Source organism: Ammospiza caudacuta, chromosome 9, assembly GCF_027887145.1.
Source record: "Ammospiza caudacuta isolate bAmmCau1 chromosome 9, bAmmCau1.pri, whole genome shotgun sequence".
Lineage (NCBI taxonomy): Eukaryota > Metazoa > Chordata > Aves > Passeriformes > Passerellidae > Ammospiza > Ammospiza caudacuta.
Window position 1 is genome coordinate 23,419,407 of NC_080601.1, and position 21,878 is coordinate 23,441,284.

General features: G+C 39.2%; 1 protein-coding gene across 2 annotated transcripts; it reads right to left on the bottom strand.

The window, feature by feature from the left end:
• Positions 1-2,914: 2,914 nt before the first annotated feature.
• KIF11 (kinesin family member 11) lies at positions 2,915-19,554 on the bottom strand. 2 transcript variants are annotated; one of them, XM_058810539.1, is made up of 22 exons: positions 19,411-19,554; positions 16,280-16,412; positions 16,082-16,179; positions 15,924-16,002; positions 15,053-15,238; positions 14,847-14,971; positions 13,385-13,475; positions 12,886-13,128; positions 12,667-12,762; positions 11,962-12,050; positions 11,384-11,471; positions 10,412-10,600; positions 9,286-9,493; positions 8,866-9,038; positions 8,467-8,589; positions 7,718-7,876; positions 7,179-7,318; positions 6,272-6,551; positions 4,945-5,167; positions 4,569-4,723; positions 4,137-4,250; positions 2,915-3,477 (listed from the first exon to the last, which is right to left on the bottom strand). In XM_058810539.1, the coding sequence occupies exons 1-22, from the start codon at positions 19,488-19,490 to the stop codon at positions 3,355-3,357; spliced, it is 3,195 nt and encodes a 1,064-aa protein (XP_058666522.1). In that variant the 5' UTR covers positions 19,491-19,554; the 3' UTR covers positions 2,915-3,354. The 2 variants fall into 2 exon arrangements, with proteins under 2 accessions (XP_058666522.1, XP_058666523.1); XM_058810540.1 differs by lacking the exons at positions 15,924-16,002; positions 16,082-16,179; positions 16,280-16,412; positions 19,411-19,554 and adding an exon at positions 15,352-15,408.
• Positions 19,555-21,878: the final 2,324 nt, after the last annotated feature.

The following is a 21,878-nucleotide window of genomic DNA, read 5'->3' on the forward strand; positions in this document are numbered from 1 at the left end:
TAGCTTTAGTGCTCTGGACATCCTCAGAACAAAATGTTATATATACATATATATGTTGACAAGAACTGAGAAGCTCTGAAAAAACTGAGTGTAATTTTATGTGATATTTCCATTTATTTAATTCCTTTATTTCATAATTTTTAATGAAGGAAATGCACTTGTCAAGTTCAAAGTTTTGGTCATTGTGCTTCATTCTCTGAAGTACAATGATTAGGTTATAAACAGGCCAAGAGTAACAAAAGCATTTCAAGTACAACTAAGGAATTCAAGGGAATATTTATAAAGGTTTAATATTTTGGAAAAAAAGAAAGCAATTCAGTAAACTTCCATTATTTTACAAAATTTAACTTGTGCCACCTGGAAGCTGACAATCACCTCATAAAGTTATAAAAGGCTAGAAAAATTGTACAATTTTCAGACCTAATATAAAAGAGGCAGCTTATTTCTAATCTCTTCCCTGATGACTGCCAGACCAAGCATTTGCTCCTTTTTATCTGTCTGAAGATCACTTGTGTAGCTCTCTAACCATGTCCTCCTACTGGTAGCTAGACCCTTTTCTAGGGAGCCAAAGAGTATATTGGAAGCCTAGAAATAGAACAGAAACATAGAAAGGCAAACATTCCCTTCAGTGCATTCACTGTTCTCCTATGTTTAACGATTTCAAGCCTGAGCACAGCAATGCTGCTGGCATGGAGCTTGTGCTCCCCCTCCAAGGACAGCCTGCTTTGCTAGGTGGTCTGCACCTCACCTCTGGAACCTGCCACTTAAAGCCTATGAATGCAAAGCATAGCATGATTTACTGGTGTTTCACTTCATCCAGCAACTGCATGGGTGGGCGTGCAGTTTATAGAGCATTGCCCTCTACCATAAAAAGTAGTTTGTAACAGGGAATGAAAAAAAAAATAGCAGTCAAATGGTTGTAAACACTTGTTTAAAATGCATACATTTTAAAATACATAGCAAATATACGTATTTTCCTGTTTTTAATGCTCTCAACCATTAGAATTTTCTTTTTCCCCTTAAATCTCTTGTTGATGAAAAAGGAATGTTAACTTTATTTTTCCAGTTCTTCCTGGATTAATTTTTTTTTCTTTTTTCACCCTAAAGAGTTAAAGGCTTCATCTTGTTTCCTCTACCCTTTTAACAGCTAATTGTAATGCTGACTGACCCCTAACAGAAAAGAGAAAAGCAATCTAGCAACCCTGCACCTTCTCCTCACTCCTCTCTAGCCCCATGCAATTGTTGGATACCCAAAGTAAAGGCAGTCATCAATAGCAGCCACTCAGCTCAGTCTTCTTTTCTCTCTTCAAATAAACATTGCATACCCCACAAATCTGATGCAGCAAGTGCTGCAGCCCCCTAATTTCCAGGAGGAAGCAGGAACTTTCCCCTTCTTCACTTTCCTCCTGGCCACTCATTTTTCACTTGAAAATGAAGCTGGTGACTCAATTGTCTGTGCTTCTTGTGGCCCTCTTACTGTTGTCTGTATTTCACATGCATTTAAACTTATTTTTCCTTATTTCACTTCCCCACATTGCATCTAAGTCTGTTGTTAAATCAAGGGCTGTCTCACTTAACCATTAATCTAGAATCCAATCAGTACTCATTAGATTAATTAGAACATGGCCATGCACTAGAGCCCCAGTCACTGCAACTCTCCCTCATGCTCAGCTGGCTTGTGCCAGAGTGGGTGTGACCTGAAACAAGAAACAAGCATTGCTTTGTTTTTCTTACCCTTCTTTTCTCCTTATCATACACCATACAATACACCAAAGCAAATTATTGCTGCTTTTTGCCATGTGGTGGGGAACAGAGAGCAGGCCAAGACAAGAATTTGGTCACCAGGACAGTTTGCAGTAATGCAGACATGCACTAGATCATCTTTTACACAAATGGAGCTCTTCATAAAGCAAGCCCCTACTGAAGAATTCTCCATATGGAAGCAGAAATTCAGTATCAGATTTTGAAACTTTTTTTTTGACAGATGCTTGAGGGAAAGCTTGGCAAAAGCTGTGTTTCCAAGTTCTGTTTAGCAGCCAGCACCTGAGCTCAGACCAACTTTTAGTGTTGGGGCCATCTAGTGGGAGAGGAGGCACGGACAGGGAGACCAGGACATGCTCTGCGTCCGGATTTTCATCCTATTCAGCTTTGGTGTGGCCGCCAGATACCTGGGCCAATGGAATGATCAGCAGATCACTGCCAGCATTGCAAACAAAGGACAAGACAACTTTGAGGGCTACTTTAAAAAAAGAGAAAATGTGAAGCAGCACCTGAAATTCAAACAGCTGCTAAGGAAAGCAGGCTGTCCCCATGCAGCAGGAACCAAACAGTCAAGGCAGAGAGTTTCAAAGAAGATCAAGACAGGGAACACAAAATATGGCATGATTTCATGGATGTAAGCCTCCTCTCACTGGCTATTCCAGTTTGTTTGTTCATACTAAACCTTACAGCTCCACAGGGAAAAGGTAGTAGGGTGAAAGGCTTGTGCAAACCTCTCCCACTTGGCTTAGGCTACTCAAAGCTATGGGAGCAATCTTTGGGGTTGATTTTTTAGTTAATAAAGGATTTCTTGAACCATTGTGGAATGTTAACAGGTATATAGTGCAAGAAAATGGAACCTAGAGACTGGAGAATTAACCCATTAAGTTTTAGGTGCCAGAATTTGCATCTGCAAGTTAAGAGGAAGAACAGTGGGGTTCAAACAAACAAAAAGCCCAAGACCCAGCAGTAAGACTTCACAGAATGAAGAGGCACTGAAATAAAACTATTGTCTTTTGTGAAAGGAGGGAGAGAACCATCCTCTCCTGACAGCACAAGACTGATGACATAGCTGATAATGTTTTAGCTAAATTAGACCTGGCACCATAAGAAAATTAGGTAAGTTTTATTCTGAGCAAAGTGCTTGTACATTTGTTTTCCATTTATTAATTTATTTGAAGTATCACAGTAAACAAAACCGAAATTGGAATAAAAAGCAGGTATAAAACCAGGCCACTTATTTACAGCTGATTAATACATAAGATGCTAACTCATAATGCTGGCAAAGCATATTTCCACATCCCTTTCTGGTACTTTAGATCTACTGAGAAACAGACAATTTCTTACTTGACCACATATATATATATATATTTAACATAACAGCACCGTAATCTGCAGGGGTTTTTTTCTTCAAAACTTCGCAAGCTGCAACATATAAAAATGGAACCAAGGCATGAGACTGAGCAGGTAAATCTTTTGATTGAGCTTTGCATCACTGTATCACTACATAGACACTGAGAATACCCAAAAAAGTTGTGGCTCAGTAAGACAGTAAGACAGAAATATCTAAAAACAGGGATCTGCAGAGGATATATCTTAGTTCAGCAATCTTAAAGGATGCTTAGATTTCTGAAGAAACTCTTCTGTCATATCCTCCATTTTGTTCTCCACTGGAGCTGCAGATTTGTTCTCTTTACCCTTTTTGAGACTTCTTTTGTGCTGGGATTTAAAGAAAATATCCAATGTTAAGAGAACACAAAGATTTCAGACTTCTGCTCATGTGCAATGCAGTACATAGTGTTCTGCGAAAAAAACTTGATGTAACTCCTGAAAAAGGTTCCTAAGAGATTGCATTTACTCAAGAGATTGACTGTAGACATAGAGAAGCTCAGCAGCTATTTTTAAAGGGTCCCCAAGAAGAAAACATGCTCTCCCCAGCAAGACAATCCCTAGACTAACATACCAAGAAGTTTACACTGATGTGCTGGTAGAGCAAAAGGGTCAGAAGCAAGTAAGTATTAACAATGCCAATATTTCTGTCAAGCCTCTAAGAAAATACTGCATATACTTTCAACTCTCCCATTAACACATGCCTAGCAAATTATGACAATTTTCTTTATGGAAGATTATTTGCTGAGGAGTTTTCAACAGTCTGCCCAGCTTGTCAGAAATCTGCATTATTTTATCTACTATTGACTGCTATCATAATCTGCTGTTACTTTAGCACAAAGTTAACAACGGATTTGTTAATCTACAGGATTTGAACAAGTTGTGAGACTCCCCTGAAATGTTAAGAAGTGACTTGAAACTACAGCACTGTTATGAAAGTACTATTTCTTCTCAAATACAAAGCTGTTTTGCTTATCTGAGGAAGTTACCTGGAAAAAAGGAATGCCACCATTTGTGTGACAATATACATTTGTATCCATTGAGTATTTGTCACAAGCAAGGCCTTCACTGGGTTCTTGCAACACTCCTTCTTCCAGCAGGTCCTAAAACAGAAGTTTTCCAGAAAGATGTATTTAATGTCTGAATTTCCTTAATGACTGTATTAAGAATGATCGTACCTATAAAAGACATGGAATTTCTATTTTTGAAAAACAAGAAAGAAATCTAAATTATTAATATCATTGCTTATTTTTCAAGAGATTATTTTTGTCAAGAGCTCAGCACATTTGAGCCCAAGTACACTGTAAAACACAAAGGCTACAACAGCCCTGGGGTTCCAGTCAACTCTCTAAAGGGCCTGGAAAAACCTCAAAGATGTGAAATATTCATTCAAGACCCTCATTTGCCATTTATATACATACCTGACCTGCACTATCCTCCATCTCCTTTCCCACACTGCTTAGCATAGCATCAAGATTTGGTTGCCTTTGCCTCAGTTGCTCCAGAAGCAGCTGCCGGGGCTCTGTTCTCACAAGGGTGACAGGATAGGAGTAGTCTTTTCTCTGTGGAGTTGTCCCTGTAATGAAGATGATACAATTTTCAGTGTTTGCTTTAATTTCAGATCCACAATTTTATATCAACTCATTACAGAAATCATGCCTTGTTCACACACCATTCTTTGCACATATCTTAAAGGTGTAAGGCTGCCAGGTTATGTCCCCATCAACCTTCACTTATGAATTCTGGAACTCAAGCTGTTTTCTTTAAGACCATTCTGCCCCTGACCTGATTAAATACCTGTTGGAACATCCACTTTGAGATCCTCTTGCAGGAAACCATTAACCTGAGTTAGTCCATGCTGCACTTTTTCCTTAAGTGCCAGGTTCTGCTCCACAAGTATCTCCTGATCCACCTTTATCTGATCCAGAAGGCCATTTAGCACCTTCTCCTCAGCAACCTTTTGGCTGCCAATGTGGTCAGCAATTTCAGCTATTGCTTTATCACAATTTTCTTCATTTTTCTGAAAATGAAACAAAAAAACAACCCAACTAAAAACAAGTTAACAGGAAAGGTAAGACTATGGCCTCTTTTCTAAGATGTGGTGCAGGATTAGTGACATGACCTGAAACGAAACAACTGAGACCTCAAATTGAGAAGTTTCAGTGCCAGTTTTACACTCTCATTTTGACAGCTATCTTCAGAAGAGTCAGTTTCTTAGAAAGTATGATCACTTTAGAAAGCTAGTCACAAGAATAAAGATGATGCCATCTGGCCCAGACCAGACTCTTCATGCTTCTATGCACAAACCCTGCACAGAATTAGGATATTCACCTGAACGTGAACATCCTGTAAGTACTAGAACATTTATGCATTTGTAGGGGAAAAGGCAATTGTGTTTTCAGCCATTCCCACTGAAATGAAACTCTTGAAGTGTTCAGCAGGTGCAACAGATACAGAGGTCTTGAGACCAACAAATGCTTTTAGTTTAGAGTTTGACTTGATGCTTGGAGATCCCTTCCAACTCAGAGTATTCTGTGTGAAGGAAGTTTCTAGTGAGTTTTTCCTTCCAAAAGTTTGCAAAATATTGGATTTGCCTATTACAACAATAAAAATCAGGGTGGATGTGAAATTTGTGATAGAAATTAAGAAAATCCCCCAAAAAACGAGAGAGAAACTCTTAGATAGGAGGCCAGAATTTGTATATACTTAAAAGGAATACTTTCTCCCATATTGACTCAATCTGACCAATAAAGTAATTTGCAAACTCCAGAAAATAGCCTGCATGTGATCACTGTGCATCTCCCAAGGAGAGTACTGTAGATAAAGCTTTAGAATTAAACACCACCAAGATGATGCAAAACACTCAGATTACATGTACAAGTCAGTTGTATGGCATTAGCCATGACACCATTTTTTGAGGGTAGGGGCACTTGAAGTTCAAAGTCTTTCTCTTAATTTAGGCTTTTGATTTCCTCTAGTTACATCTTCTCAAGCTCAGTAACATGAGTCTGCTATCAAAAAAAACATAGTTTTGTTTTGACTACAACTTTTTTCTCCCCTCTATAAATTCTGCAGTAAAGTTTGTCTCAGGATGTTGCATTAGACTACAAATGACTATAAGTACCTTTTGTAAATACTGAAATTGCTGTTTCTCATCCTTTAATGACAACAGGTGCTGATTAGTAAAGTTGACCATCTGAGCAGTTGTAAATTCACCCCATGTATTGGTATCCTGAGCCACATTTTTGAGATTGGCGAGAAGATGTTGGCAGTGGTCATTGGATTCTTCCAGCATTGCCTTGTTTTCAGCATTTATGCTCCTGAGCTCTTGAGAGAAATGATCCAGATAGGCAGTAAATTTGCTGTGATTGGAATTTGTACTGCCGACTAAGTCTGTAGTTGTCCTGCAACAACATATTTGTAAGAGTTTAGAGATTTTGAAAGGTAGATTTTAACACAGTATACTTTTAGAAATATGAAACCAGAGCCAGTGAAATAGCACAGTTCCATCAAACTATTAATTATAATATTGTTGTTCTACTTATTAAATCTGCAGCACTTGCAGTAGGTTTGCTAAAAAAACAAAACCCCCACCAACCAAAAAACCCAAAAGAGAACAGAAAGACCCTAACCACAAATCAAAAACAACTTCAGCAAGACCTTAGTTATTCAGTCTGCAATTGAATGAAACATATTGCAACAGACACATTATTATGCTTCATGCTAAACCTTTACATGTTCTGAAGTCCAGACACTGAGGGATACTCCTCAGCATATTGCTCCCAAAATGATACTTTCTTATCTCAACATGCTCAAGAGACAAGTTCAAGGGCAAGCCTTCTAGAACTACTGTTTACTCTGGGGAAAGGCCAACTCTGATCTACACTCTGTGGCAGAACCCAGCTCTAACACACAGGCCATGCCCAGCAGGCTTTATAAGCACATAAAGATGGAGAGCATCCAACTTTGAAGTTCTCTTTATATATATTTTATCTTGTGTAAGTGTACAGCAAAAAGAATGTGCCCCTTACAGGTGAACATTTTCTTGCATAGCAGTGATGGTGGTCTTCAGGCTTCCATTTCTTGTAAGTACATCAGTTAGGCTCTTCTGAGTCTCCTGAGCAAACAGGTCAAGCTGGCTTTGCAGTGAAGACATCAATTCAGCTGCACTCTACCAAGAAAATTACCACAAGTTTTGCTGTTAATTCTGCACTTGTTAACAGTCTTAAAGCATACTTGAATGCCTGAACTAAAAATGCAGAAAAGGCAGAGTTCTGCAATTCTAAAGCAGAAGATACAATTTTTGTGTAGTGAAGATACAGACACCTTCTTTTTGGAGATGTATGTAAATGGACATATAGTGATATACAGCAAGGGGAAGGGGGTTTTTGCTGCATTCCTACATAAGCTACCTAAAGCAGCCTAACAAAAGCTGAATAGAATTAGGATCAAGTTACCGTCCTCCTAATATTTTTGTGAAACAAGTACAATGGCTTACTATCACATAAGAGTTTAAATCAAAGCAAGCAATCACACTTGATGTGAGGATGTTTTTTTACTCCAAGGATACCTTTCTATGTGCCAACCTCATCATTTCCACTTCTTCTTTTAAGCTGTCACAATTATGCTGGAGCTGAGCAAAGCCACCGGCTGTTTGTTCCTGTATTCTTTTCAGTGTGAGAGAAAGATCTGCAAAGAAGGTATCCATTTCCTTTTTATGGTCCTCCATCTTAAAAAAAAAAGTTTTACTTATAGTTATATTTCTGTATCTTGATTGAAAAAACTGGTATTTTTCCCTAGCATAACGAGATAGACTAGAACTCTAACTTGAAGCAAAGGGCTTTATAAGTGCAGTATTGTTTACACTTATGGTTGTTAACAAGATAAAGCATCACATTCCCCAGGAAACAAAGGGACTACAGAAAAAGTCTGGTATGAAGGCAGAAGATTTTTGGAGTGGTAGGACTTGCCTAAGTTGACTTTTTTTTTCCGATTTCTTAATATACTCTCCCCCTTGTATTTCAATGTATCATCGAATATTTGTTACATAAAGATTTAAGCATCTGTGTTTTGCCATTCTACTGTGGCACTCACACAAAAGGTTGTGCCAATACAGAGAACAAGCAAATTTACCACACCCAGGAGAGGAAAAAAGTCTGAAAGAAAGTTAAAAGACAGGACTTATAGAACAAGATAAAGGGGAAAAGGCCAGACAAGAAGTGGAAACACTCTGACATACTGCAGAAAAACAAAGAACATATTATCTGTAAATTAAATAGAAAGAGAGCATAAGGCAAGGAGCCAGGTTATGTGCATTACCTGGTCAGCCACAGCAGAATATTTCTTCATGTTACTCTGGAACTGACAATTTAACCCCAAGACAAATTCTACCATTGGTGTCAAGCTATTTACTGCTCTTCCTAATCCAGTCTGATGTTCTTCCTAGGAAGAGGAAAAAAAAAATTAAATCGGAACATGGCTGTTCCTTCATCTACATTTGCAAGAAGTTACTGTGTACATATCCATGTGCTCTATTATGGCAGTATATGCTATTTAGTACATTACAGCTTGTGGGAGTGACATGGGAGAGACAATCACGGTCAGGTGGTGAAGCAGACACAGGTAAAGAGCACCAGAAAAAATGCTATACATTTACAGAATCCCTTTTGATCAAAATCGGTTTTAAATATTTAAGTAGGAGCATGCAAATGTACTAACAATTAATCTCAGCAGCTCTGCTTTACAATCAAGTGATAGATTCTCATGCTGTGTTATTTTTTCAGATATGTGAGAAACTTCAGTAGACACCAATTCTTTAAGAGAGGCAAAAGATGCTGATACAACTGATGCAAGAATATCCGCTGTAGAAGAACTGGTAGACAGGAGGTCACCTGCAAAAGAAATCCAGAGTTACAAACTTTTTAAAAATTTCCCTGTAAGATAGAATTCTTTTTATTACTCATTACTTTATTGCCCCTCACAGGAAGGCTGTGGATCATCCCAGACACATCATTACTGGTGGAACTGTAACCATTATGCCACTTAAATAAAGCCACCTCTTTCCTAAAACAGATACATTTCAGGAAGTAGTCTTTGAGATTACAACAGGATGACTACTAATACAGGTATTACACTTACCTATAAGATTTGTGTAATATGTCAACATCTGTTGCTGCTTGAAACTGTTTTCAGTAATTGAATCTTGTATTTTGCTGAATGAAGCATTCATTTGTCCTGCAAAGGTATTTTGGACAGCAGCATTGTGCTGATCAACAGCCCTCTTACGGTCCAGTTTCGCATGGAGCCCAGACACATCTCTTGTCGTTTCTTCAACTGTACTTAGTAACTAGAATTTTTAAAGTTATTCCAGTAAGTCTTGAAACAAGAAGTCAAGCATTTATTATATAAGGAAAGGCAACAAAAGTTCCAAGTTAAAGAAGTTATCTCTCTAGGAAAACAGGTATTTCCCTTTACACCATCAAATTACAACTGTTCTGGACCCTGGTGTTATGTCATTTATGCTTTTAGAACATGGGAAAAAGTTACCTACTAGAGAATTTCTTCTGTTTTAAAATCAAAGCATTAATAAATTACTTCCTCAGTATTTAAGGAATAAAGGTATCATTTATCTCAGAATAGTAACTGAAAAATACCTGAGTGAGCACTTCAACTTTTTTTCTGAACAATCTGACAGTAAATATATTCCTCAATATAGTACTAAAACAAGAGGTTTTAGTACTAGTCCTGAGATAAACAATTTAGAATTCATAGAAATAGTGAAGTCCTTGTTTGTAGTGAGCATAAATAATTTCTGCACCTATTTGTCTCAAACACTCCACAACCCACATGTAAAAACCAGGCATTCCCTCCTAATCTTACAGGAATCCAAATAGCAAGAAATTGTCATGGTGCCTGAAGGTACAAGTTTCATCAGTTTGCAGTTTAAATAGCAGGATACACTCTCTGCCTAACTCAAGTGTGTTTTGATAATTACTTATTCTGCAAAAAACCTCATAATAATAGATACTGCAAAGCACTGGAACTCCCATGACAAACTGGCCTGAAGGAAAGTTAGTTCCAGACCAACCAGAGTGTTTAGCAGTCAGCTGTCAACACTACCACAGAGAAAGTCCTGCAATCTAATCCTAGTTTTCCATCTTAAATTCAGGTCATGTCTCACTCACATCATGCTTTAGCAACAATAGCCCATCCAACTCCCAAAACCAGGAAGCTGTTTTACATTAGGAACAAGAACTGTGACAACCTGGCTAGCTGTGTCATGAAGCTCTTGTTCAGTATTTTCCAAAACTGAAACCACATATTCTTCTTCAGCCAGCTGAACTTTGGTTTCTTGCAGATCTTTCTGTGTTTCTTCCAGTTCTTTCTCCTTGATCTGCAAATCTGTTTTACACTGTTCAAGTTCATTTTTACTAATTCTGAACAGTTCAGTGACCTAAATAGGAAGACAATAATCAAAAAGGCAACACCACTTTTTACAAATGTGACAGTCTCATTTCACATCTCTCAAATTACACTACAATGACAGAAGGCAAATTGTCATCTAGCAATGTAACTTCAGCTGTAGGACTCCAGACTTAAATCTAAACTACAGGTTTGTATAGTCTCTGTAATCACTGAAAATATCAAGCCAACACCATTCTCACTGTAATAATTGCTTGCTTCTCCTCTGAAAACATAAGAGCAAACTACCATTACAGAACACAGAAAAGAATTCCACTGAATAAACATAACCAGATAGACTGAGAAGAGCCAGTAAAGCTGATTACATAGAGGAGTTACATCTATCAGCAAATTAATATCTACATTGCTCCTAAAGAAGGAGCTCCAATTTTTGTGTAATTTGTTAAAAGGAAGCTCCTGACCACTCTCCCCTCATTCTTTGTTCCTAAGCAGATAGATACCTGTCAACTGAGATTATATCATTTTACAAGCAGATTTTTTGCTAAAAATTCAGCAAAGAAAATTATAGTAGACAGGAAAACAGCTTTAAAAATAAGTACTGCGATCTGCAATTTCATATTCATTATTTCAAATTCCTAACTTCAAGGACTAGGAAGCTTCCATTCTTGACTAATTGGGGAACTTTAAGACCAACAACAACAAAACCAATCTTCTGACTGTTCTTTCTTCACACTTTTTTCCTCCTTTTGACAGGAGGAATGAATTTTTTCCATTTTTTGGCAGATTTCAACCACAGTTGAAAAACATAACTTACCCTTTTCACTTCTTCCTCCATGACACTGATTTTGTCAATATACTCTGTAATTTTTTCTTCCTGGACTGTCAGCTTTCCATTAAGGGCTCTCAAGCAAGGATTAAAATAAATGAACAAATTAGTTAAGTAAGAGGTAGTTTCAAGATTTACACTAAATTTTCAGTAATTTTGGAAAATTCTATACAAATAGCAAGTCATTTTCACTTAAGGCAGAGAAGATTTAAGGCAATTTTCTATTGTAAACTTTCTAGCCCTATTTAAAGTGAAGTTAAGTATATCAAGTTTACTTTCCTGTACTAGTGTCCACTGAAAAAATAAAAGGCTGCATGTGTAAATCTGCATGCTGGCTAATGCTTATAGCAAGTTCCACACATACATAAATTCCTCAGTGCAAGCCCATGAGATTTTATCTGTATAATCATTAATTTTGAAAGAACAAGTTGACCAAACAGCTAAGTTTTCCTAACTATCTGCAACTTCCTGGATGAAAAATATATCTGAAAGTATTTCTGTATAAGTATAGGTACCAGTATCTGAGATTTGATGCTAATTATTTTATAGAAATTTTGCAGACATACTCATAGTTTTCAGCAGAGATATAGACTCCATTTTTCTCTCGAGCAGCAGCAAGGTCTCGCTTCAGACGCTCAATCTCTTCAGTGTATTCCTGCACAAAGAAACAATCACATGAACATGAACATTTCTATTCTGGTTTTGATTCAGCTTAACAGATACCTCACAAAGGTAGTGCTCTACAGAAGTGTTGCATAAGCACAAGAGCAAAGCACTTCACCTCTCTTCTAAATTCAGTACAGCACTATTTAAATTCATATCATTGGCTATATGTAGAGCACTGAGACTTTCCATTTGAAGGTCATACTTGGTTGCATTTAGCAGCTTACAACAGGAATCCCAACTTCCTTAGGGACAGAGCTACTTTACATTGGCTCTTCACTTGTACTTACTGACAAGTTCCCTCTAATTCAATCACTTTCTAGGGAAAGTGCAAAACTACAAACATGTAATCCCCACAGTCATAGCTAGTAGCAATAGCCCTCTGTTCAACTTCAGTCTTATTAACAGTGCCAGTATCTGCAGAGTCCATGGCAATCTAAGTGCAGCTTTAGTTTAAAAGCATCAGTTCAGTAATTAAAATCACTTCAGAGAAGCACAGCTACTAGTTAGTTTCTTCTGTACTCATAACTCCTGTACAGCAAAGATTACATTAACAAGAAGTCATACCTAACCTGTAACTTAATTTTTTAAGATATCTGTCTAGTTACCTTAATAAGAGCTTTTTTGGTTAGCTTCTGATTAACTTCAGGCTTGTTCATGATGTTCTTTGCTCTATGGGCATATTCCAGTGTACTCAATGTTTCCTGTGAAAAACAGATGTAACACTAGGTCAAGCTGATGAATTAACTCATATTTCTGTATCATTAGTAAAATTATTCCTAAAATATTACTTATTTTAGGAATAGGTTTTCAGACTTAAAATTTACCTCAAGATTTACAGATGCAGGTGAAATTGTGGCAATTATTGATGTTTTTGTCCGTCCTCCAAGAGAGTCTTGAAGGATTCTTGTGAGTTTAGATTCCCTGTATGGAATATGAGGGGTTCTTTCCACTAGAGCAGTAATAACTCTTCCAAGTGTCAGCAGAGACTGGTTGATATTTCCAGCTTCACGAGCTCTTTTGTCAACAGCCCCAGATCGACCAATGTTTTCACTTCCTGCAAGATCAACCTGAAAGGCAGGTTATACTTCTGTCTCAATCACTCTGAAGAATGCTTGCCCCAAAGTCTTGTAGAATACATAAAAGAGCTAACTAGTTTTTCAGGAGACACTGGGGTGACAAATGGGACTGATATTTTTCAGAGTGACAAACGCACTTCACATCACTTTATGAAAGCAATAATTTTTCCCTTTATCAGGAAAAAACTCTAATAAACTCCAGTACATAGCTAAAAATTCTATCAATGACACTTAGTTCAATACTTACCAAGTTTAGCTTTCCAATTTTAACAAGTTCTTCTCCATCTACTGTTGTTTCTTTCATATGGATGGTGATTGAAAACACAGAGTGGGAACGGCTGCAAAAGACACCAGTTTCAGATGTTCCATTAAAGCCAAATATTAGTTGCTATTTGACTGCTGCAAGTTTTGTGCTCTTTATAGAGAATACATTTAGCCCATGAACTACAAAGTACATTTTTAATACACAAAGTTATTCTGCTAAGTAGAATTTTGTGTGTGTATATATGAATTTGTATTTAAAACCAGTGATGAGGCAACTGGTTGACATTTGATTTATTCAATCCTATAGATTTTCTCTTATTTCAAGGAAAACCAAGAGAAATGCCTTCGTTTTGCTTAACTTTGAGTATTCTCAACTCACAAGCATCACATGAAAACTGACTTGCAATTTTTTTTTTCAGTCCTTGTGCTAAGAACAGTTTCACAGAATGTGAGATTAAGGAACATAACTTTCCTTATGCAGGCTAAGAAAATTCAGCAACTAGTTGAATTCAATATTAAAAATTTAGAAGTTCAATTAATTTTTCAATCAAAAACAGTAATACAGTTTAAGATCACAGAATCACGGAATGGTTGCATCTAGCTCCAACCCTGCTACCATGGGCAAGGACACCTTCCACTACACCAGGCTGCTCAAAGCCCCATCCAACATGGCCTTGGACACTTCTAGGGATGGAGCACCCACAATTTCTCTGGTCAACATGTTCCAGTGTTTCACTATTCTCATAGTAATAATGATTTCAGGCTGAGTTTATTGCTTTAATAAGCTTTTACTGTAGGAAGCTGACATATATAGGAAGCCATAGATGTCAAATAACACCAGTTTGACCATACATAAAACACCTCTGGCACATCCATTTCCAAAATTCCCTGGAATCTCAGACAAAATGAGTTCTGTGTTCCAATCAGTAGCAGAAAATACCCATTTCCTTCCACCACTAGACAGACATGCTCAGTATATCTTGAAATTAAAATACAATACAGAGAGGGTACATTCCTTACTGTTCCAGCACTGGATCACTACTTTTCACAGTGATATAGATTTCACATCTGCAGCTCAAGAATGTGAAAGCAGTAATAAAAAGAATGCTATTTCTGACCCAGGTGCCCCTATTACATTCTATGACCTGCAACCACACGAAGCAGCCCTTATTGCCATAGAATATTATCCCCAGCTTCCACAACCTAATTTGCAAATTTTACAGAAGCTGGCTGGGGTTAAACCATGACTCCCCTTCATACTCCTATTGCAATCATCCCACAGCAGGCGGTAAGGAAGATATTGTAACTCTGGCATTCTAACCAACATTTGATAGTCTGCACTGTGAGAGACATGATGTCATGTTTGCACTAGCTGCTTACATCTTCAGTAAGATTCTGTTTAACAAAGAACAAAACAAGGTTTCTGAAATGGGGAAGACTTTTACCTGGAATATGCGTTCATGTAAGTAGCTGCGGTTGTTCTTTTGGCTGCACCCCTTTCCAGGATTTGGTAAACTTGATTTTTGTTGTGTACAGTTACTTCCTCCAAGCCTTTAATAATTACACCCCTCTGTCAGAAATTAATACATGCTTATTATACATCTCTCAACAATTCAGAAAGCCTCAAGACAACAAATTTTGTAGCACTCACCTTATTTCGAGGATCATCAAACATCTGCAGTCTTTCTCCAACATCAGGAGTAGGATTCAGAAGATCAAAAAGCTCCTCATTATAGATTTCCAAAAGAGAGACTTTCACTGAAAATTCGGTTCCATTCTCTGTGAGCTTTTCAAATATTTGATGCAATGTACGGGGTATGATACCTGCTAGTGGATCCTATAAAATAAAAAGAAATATTTAATTTATAAATGTACTGAAAGAGATTTGGAGCTAGGGCATAGAGTTTCAACTAAACAGTCTGACTGGATATAAATAAGAATAAAGATGACCTTCCATATAAAAGTCACCAAGAGTTGAGTGTAATACATTAAAGATATTAAGTTGTTGGGAGTTTAGCTGACTAGAGACTGGAAAAGTACAAGGCCATTGCTAATTCCAAGTCCTGCACCTGCAAGATAGCATGTCCTTGGGCCTAGCTGGGTATGATAACAAGTAGACAGAGAGACATGGGAAATAGGGAATGTTGGCCCAAAGGAATGAGGAAGAGTTGATGGTATAGTTTAACCAATGGATTGCTTGGCTTACAGAATATTCATAAGCTTATTACTTGCTGTATAAGTGTCTGATGCTCTCTTCAATAAACTGAACTTGCTGTAGACTCGTATTGAGTCCTGAGTTTTCCCTGCACCTGACAAATGGCTCGTCCCAGACAAACGGACCATTCTGCAACATTAAGTTGTCCTTTTCATATAAATGAAGGAGATTATTTGTTAATCTACAAACATTTAAGGAAAGTCAGCTTCAGAATTTGAAAGGCATCAACTTTTGGTTTTCTTTAGTCTTCTGCAGTTTCCAACTGTGAACTACAGTACAGACAAAAATCTCAGAAGTGATAATATACCTCTTCCCAAGTATATTCTTCATTGGGTGACCGCTCCCCTTCCATTGTGAAGGTCTTACCAGTACCAGTTTGGCCATAACTGTGAGAATAAAAATTAAAATGTAAACAATAAACTAAAATACAAAAAGTTTCCTAACGCTAATTATTGGCTTACTTACGCAAACACCGTGCAGTTGTAGCCCATAATGACTTCATCCAAAATGGGACACACGACACTCCGGTATACATCAATCTGCTTTGCCTGGGCTCCAAAAACCTATTGGCACAAGACAACACGTCCCATTCAGCCATACAATAATGTGTAACATCACACCCAGTATTAGCTTGTTTCTGGAAGACCCCAAGCAGTTACTAACCATATCAAATGTGTAAGTCTTTCTTGATGACTTATCTGTCACTCCTCCAGTGCGGACACTGACTTCCTTTCTGGCTTGATCACAGTCCACAACAGCGTAGGAGCTCACCTTCAGTTCTGAGGCATTAAAAGGCCTAAAAGGACAGGAGTCAGAAATATCAGACTGAAATCATTGAAATCAATCACAAGAACACAAACAGATGAAGCAGTAATGTCACTCAGTTTAAGGATCTAGAATAGTAAAACTGGGCAAAAACCCCAAAGTCTTTAACTTTATCTGTTTAATAATTAAGAAAAAATGCCGCAGTTTGGCAGTTTACAGGCCCTTTTTTCCACTGTGAGACAATTCAGGCATCCACAGCTTTTTGTTTGTTATATACATATTTTTAACAGGCCTATAACCACTTTCAAGATCATATAGATGCTCACATAGCTAACAGGCATCAGGACACGTTCAGTTGCAGGGGGCAGAAGATTAAACATATCAAGCAACTGTCTAAATAAGAGCCTTAAAAAATCCAAAAGACACTTATTACATGCAAGTCAATGCAATAGTGAATCAAATGCTGATAACAAAACACTCTAAAGCACCAAAAATACCAAGAGACCCTACTAATCGCAGGACAGTAAGCAGCAATACCAGAACCTTCAGGTACTGATGCACCTGAATAAAACAACGAGGGGGGGGTGTGTGTGGGGGGTGGAATACACATTAATTTAAAGTGGATTATTGAAAGGTAATAGTAAAATATTTAACACAGTAACAATAAAATTTTTGAACTTTATGGTGAGCATCTTGTTTCACCACTAAGTTAATTCAAACTTGGTGCACGACACTTTTCTTAAAGAGACATTTGCCACTATTTCTCCTGAAATGTATGGAAATACCCTAAAAGGCATTAAATCCTATTTTATTCTTCATTTAGTAGTGCTACTGTACTGAATGTCTATGCTACCTATATGTAGGTGACCTGAGCAGTCAGCTTGAAAATATAACTTCTACAAGCTTGTACTCTAAAATATCTTAACACTAGAGACACTTCAAATACTCTTTCAATTGTAATGTTAAAGAAAAAAAAAACAAAACACAAGAAAACCACAACACACGGCACCTCGAGTTTCCTGAACCTTGTGGCTAACATTTCTCCCTCAATACATCACTGAGGCTGAAGTGTCAGATTCTAAACAGACCATGGGACACCTGGGTGCAAGATTGACTGATGACAACACAAGATCACTAAAATCTGGTGCAGAGGAGCAAGTCACAGCTTCAAGCTCGTGACTTTGAAAGTAACAGAGCAATGAACACATTCTGCTGTGTAACCATGAAACACTGACCCAGTCCATGGCAGGAGGCACAAGAGCCCACAGCTGTGCTACTAAGGGAACAATTTAGCTGGGCTGGAGTAGGCATACAGATCATCACCATCACACAAGGAGCTGCCTGGTGTGCCATGGAGACATTTGATCTCAAGTTCATCCCCATAGCTATGAAGCACATTATGCATATTAACAATACTAATGGATGCATTTTGAGTTTCCAAATTAATGTTTTACCAAAGCTCAATAAACATGCTGCTTGAAAAGATTTATTATATGCTAAGATTGATCAGGTTTTGGGAACAAATCAGGACACCAAAGAACACAGATGCATCTGCTTTCATATCTGTAAGATAAGGACAATCTGATTGGATGCAAAAGAAAAAAGAAAGGTGGAAGAAACACTTACTAGCTCAAAGAAACTGAAGCTATTAAAAAGAAAAAAAAGCTCTGCAAAGGCATGAGCAGGCAAGGAACTTTTAAGAGGTTAGAAACTAACTCTTGACATAGTAATTAATCTGTGGGCTACAACAACAGCAGAACACTCCACTGTTGATAGTCCTAATGCTACTTTCATAGGGAGCATCATATGTAGTTAAAATAGATATTAATACTTGATAAAGCTATTCCAGAACAATTAAGAGAGATAAAAACAAAACAGCTGCTCTTGACAGTATTTCAAATCCAATTGCTCAAATAAACTTATTCTCTTGCAATAGCCTTGAGTCACAACACTTTCACCAATCCCACATTTGTTTCAGAAGCTTTATAGGTGCATTGCAAACATAAGGCTAAATTGATTTTAATTTCTATATTCATTGTGCACGTGTAAAAGCAAAATTTGTAAGTTTGAGAATTTGACTGCAAAAGGCATTTAAAACATAATACATAAACTAATATTTTGAGGTCTGGCTCAAAAAAACCCTAACTTCTACAGGTGATTTAAACATAATACATAATACATTACCAATATTACAGTTTTAACATACAGTGCTTTAAGATTATTTAAGACCTAGCACTAGTATGCAATCCTTTAAAACCACCTCAGAATTACAAAGAAAACCTAATATTATAGTACATGAAATTTATCATTTCATACAAAAAAAGCAAATTCATCTCGTCAACCGAGACATTTGGTCATTTTTAATTCAGCAGGTGACCGCCACCCCATTGTTTGTCCCCGGTAAAGTCTGCATCAATGAAGTTATATCACAGAGGGAGTAACAGCATTTTTAGCTGTCAAAGCTTAGCAACTTCCCACAGGAGCTCACAGAAGGGCAAAATTCAGCCTGGGTTTTGTGTGTCTCGAATATCACACTAATTCTGCGTAGCTCTTCCTGAGCTTCCAACACAGCTCCATACTGGGTGTGTGCTGAATGAAGACCGCAAACTGCAGCTTTTTGCCTTTTTAAGCTATAAAAAATCGCTCATAACAGCCTTAGCTCTGCGGAGGCGCCGCGTCAGCCGCAGAGCGGTGCCCGGGACAGGCGGCTCCCAGCGCGGTGCCGAGGCCGCTCAGGAGTACGGGGGGCACGGGGCGGGGGGTGGCTCCCTCGCCCGCGATCCCTCCGGGTGGACACACCGGTCCCCCGGAGCACGTACCCGCAGCCGGACACAGCGGCCCGGCAGAGCCACAGCCGCACAGTGTCTGTCGCAGGGCGGCGGCCTCGGCCCGCCGGCCCCGCGGGCTGTCCGGGGCACCGAGCACAGAATGTTGGGCCCGAGTCCCGGAGGCACCAACGCGGGACCTCCCCGGGGCTTGCCCGCGGACCGGCCCCCAACGCTCGCCCAGAGAAGGGCCGCCACGCTTACCTGCACCGCACCACCACCTGGATGTTCTTGCCCTTCTCCTCCTTCTTGGCGCCGCCGCCCTGGGAGCCGAAGGAAGCCATGGCGGGACGGGCACGGCACCGAAACGCTACCGCGGACCCGGGGCTCGGTTCAACCGCGCGCGCCCCCGCCAACGCCGCTTTGAACCGCGCACGGCCCGGCCCGGCCAATCAGCGGCGGCCCCGGGGCACCACGGGAAGGGATTTCAAATCCTGGGGGTGGCGCGCGCCGCAGCTGCAGCGCTGCCCCGCCCCGCCGGCGGCGCCGTGAGGGCGGGGAGTTAGAGCGGGCCGGGCTCCCCGAGCCCCCGGTCCCGCTGAACTTGACACGGTACCTGCTGTCCACCCGTTCCTACCGTAGGGCCCGTCTGCGCCGCCAGTACCGCGAGGGGCCAACAGGACAGTGTCTGGTCTTCTCTGCGGCTGCCGCTGACACCCACGGGTCTGGGGGCAGCCAAACTCCCCGCCTGCTATCAATTTTCCACGGTCACGTAATCCATGGAACCCTTTCTCACAGGTCAAGCCCTCCGTTCTTCTGTCCCTTCTAGCTCTCCAGCTGGCCCACGATTTCGTTAAACATCATAACAAATAAATACAACTCGCCAATGCCTTGTGGAATTGTAGTGTTACTTGGCCCGTTTAAAACAATGCCCAGGTTTCTATTTACCCAGTGGGGCACAGCGCTTACCACTCCCAGCAGGGCCCCGGCTGCCCCCTCGGCCGGAGGTGCCCCAGTGCAGCTTGCCAGGCAGACCCTACTCCCAGCCGTGCACCTCTGGCCATCCCTGCAGAGCTCTGCTCTGGTCCCTCTGCGCCTTGTGCACGCCTCAGCTCAGGCAGGTCTGCAGCACAACTCGTCTGTGTCGGTCTGAATGCCACACCTAACTTCCCCGTATTTACAAGTTGGTATTGCCTTATCGAGTAGTGGGGAAATTGTATGTAAGAATGAAAATAAGTAGTTACAGGTTCAGGACAAAGCACCACGGGTGCACCACATCCATCCTTTTATTTTGAAACTACATCGTGTGAACCACTTTGCCATTTATGTCACCGTGCCTTCCCTGTGAGAGCTTCCTCTGAGGCACTATTAAATGCTGTGCTAGGTGGAGATCTATGACAGGATAAGAGGTCTTCTGGGTAGAAGTGAAGAAGCAGATGTTAGAGGAGATTCAACTTGTCTGATGTGCTTTTTTTTGTTAAAACTGTACTGGCTCCTACAGCCCATCATCTACCTGTTACGGCCTGCAGTACTACAGTGCTTTGCTCTTGTTCTGGGCCCTTCACAATTTCTGAAATTTAGATTGCCCATCTATATAATTTTGCAGGTGTCCACACCCTTTTCCCCCCCTAAAGTTAGCTGCTTTGAATCTTATTATACTACTTTCCTCCGTGAATTCTTAAAGTTAATAACAAATTAATCCTAACGCATAAGGCTTGCAGTCATTTTCCTGACAGTGATATGAAGCAACATCCCACTATGCTCCTCTACCATTTATCTGAAGAGTCAGAACAATGCCAGAGCCAATCAATCTTAAGTTACGTGCAAAGAACAAACAGTGAACACTAAAAATCACAACACCACATTTTGTTTCAGCTAATTAAAGATTTAACCAAACAAGAAAATAAATATAATCCACGGCAAACATATTTAAACTAACTTCATTATTTGCTTTTTTGTGTACCATCTATGCTAACAGCAAAAATCACTTGTACTGACAGTTGTGCAATAGCTACTGCTAGACTGAAAAGTCAAATACAGGTATGCAAATAATCTAAATATTTACCTTTTGCTCTATACACCTTCATATGGATCACACAAAAGAAGGCAGCACTGGAACACAAGAATTCCTCCAAATAATGCATTTTTGTTCATTTCTAAATGAAAAAATCCATTATTTTTCCTGAAAATATAACATCTCTCACAAACACGGAAGAGATCATTTAAACTTGCATTAAAGCAGTAAGAATTTATTTGATTACTGAAAGTTAAATTTGGCCAATAGCTACCTTTGCTATAGCTGTGGGAAGTGGAAAACGTGTATTTCTGGTAATCAAGTTAGCTTAAAAAAGCATACAGATTAATGGCTGCAAGTCTGTTTTACAAGGTCAGCTTATAGCATAGGTTGTACATTTCCTTAGACTAGGTAGAGCCTAATGATACTAATACACCATAAATACAAACTGAGTAACAGGGAGCTAACATTTCCAGAGCAATAAAAATAAATATGAGAAAAAGGAAACAAGAATATTCAGGCCACAGTCATTGGGAGAATGACCTTTAAGAAGACAGGTAGTTCATCTGTGACAAATGTTTTATTTTGTTTAAATAGAGACAAAGACATTACAGAAATCTGAATTATATAATAGCACACACAACAGCAAATGTAGCAATTTCAGAAGAGGGTATTAATCCCCACGTATGGATCAAGAAGGACAATTTTAAAGTAAGGC